The sequence below is a fragment of the Aplysia californica genome, unplaced genomic scaffold (genome assembly GCF_000002075.1).
Source record: "Aplysia californica isolate F4 #8 unplaced genomic scaffold, AplCal3.0 scaffold01017, whole genome shotgun sequence".
Lineage (NCBI taxonomy): Eukaryota > Metazoa > Mollusca > Gastropoda > Aplysiida > Aplysiidae > Aplysia > Aplysia californica.
In genome coordinates this window covers 185,174-186,400 of record NW_004798287.1, presented here as the reverse complement: position 1 = coordinate 186,400, position 1,227 = coordinate 185,174, and the positions used below count along the sequence as shown (strand labels likewise).

The following is a 1,227-nucleotide window of genomic DNA, read 5'->3' as shown; positions in this document are numbered from 1 at the left end:
TCTCTCTCTCTCTCTCTCTTGCCCTTTTTAACTCCCAGTGGAGCATAGGCCATCAACAACATTTCTCCAGCTTGTACCGCTCTTCTCCATGTCATTTTTTATCTTCCTTTCTTACGTTATCCTTGTGGATTCCACGTCAAAGCCTGTCTGATGATGTTTGTCGGGGGCTCCCTCGGGGTGTGCCCAATCCATTTCCATTTCTTCTCCTGTATGTCTTCCTTTACTGGCCTTTGGTTTGTTCTTTCTCACAGTTGAGCATTTGTGACTCGATCGTACCACTTTATCACCACTATCCTTCTTATACATACATTAATGAAGCTCTGCAGTTTCCTTGCTGCTTAAAACCTCTACTAAAACTTTTTAAAAAACTTTCCCAGGTTACTATCCCATTCAACAGTACTACACCTGTACCTGTAGACTGTCCAATGCCTGTGGGGTTGTGAGGATTCCACCGACCACCCCAACTCCTGCCACCACCACAACCACACCCACAACAACAACAACACCAACTACAACAACCACAACACCAACAACCACCACCACAACGCCAACTACCACCACAACCACACCTACTACAACGACAACAACCCCTACCACCACAACGACAACACCAACCACCACTACAACTACAACAACTACCACAACCACACCAACTACCACAACAACGCCAACGACAACAACAACAGGAAGAATCACCGGTACATCAGGCTCACGTGAGTATCTTGCTATCCTTACAACCCCTCCCCCACCCTCCCCCACCCTCCCATTTCTCCACTCCACCCACCAGGGCAGTTCTACTGACTGAAATTGTCTTTAGGCGATTCCCAAAGGGGGGATATTAACATGTTCTTATGCACAGTAGAATTGTAAATGGGCTGATTCATCAATGTCATGCTCATACCGTGCCAGAACAACATTAGGGGGGAACTGTTGCTTTTTCTTTCCTCATCCTTAGTATTGTCATTTCTTCTCTACTTCTTTTGTATGTTTGTCACTCTCTTGTGACCCGCTATTTCCGGGGTGCCTTGATAGTCGAAGCAGACTTTATGCTGTTGATGCTAGAGAGGTGAGCAGAGCAAGCCTGATTCCCCAATTTGAAAAGGGTTATGGTAAGCTGAACGAGCCAGAATGAATTAAACCCGTCACTGCATTAGCTGCCTGAGAATAGGTGCTATAGTAGTAGTAGTAGTAGTAGTAGTAGTAGTAGTAGTAGTAGTAGTAGTAGTA

At 45.6% G+C, this 1,227-nt stretch overlaps 1 protein-coding gene across 1 annotated transcript in view; it reads left to right on the top strand.

The window, feature by feature from the left end:
- Window positions 1-377: 377 nt before the first annotated feature.
- The window catches only part of LOC106013572 (integumentary mucin C.1), a gene marked incomplete at both ends in the record, with an annotated part of 2,198 nt that continues 1,348 nt past the window's right edge, over window positions 378-1,227 (top strand). Inside the window, 1 exon segment of the mRNA XM_013089675.1 lies at window positions 378-713. Coding sequence (XP_012945129.1) covers window positions 378-713 — 336 coding nt within the window.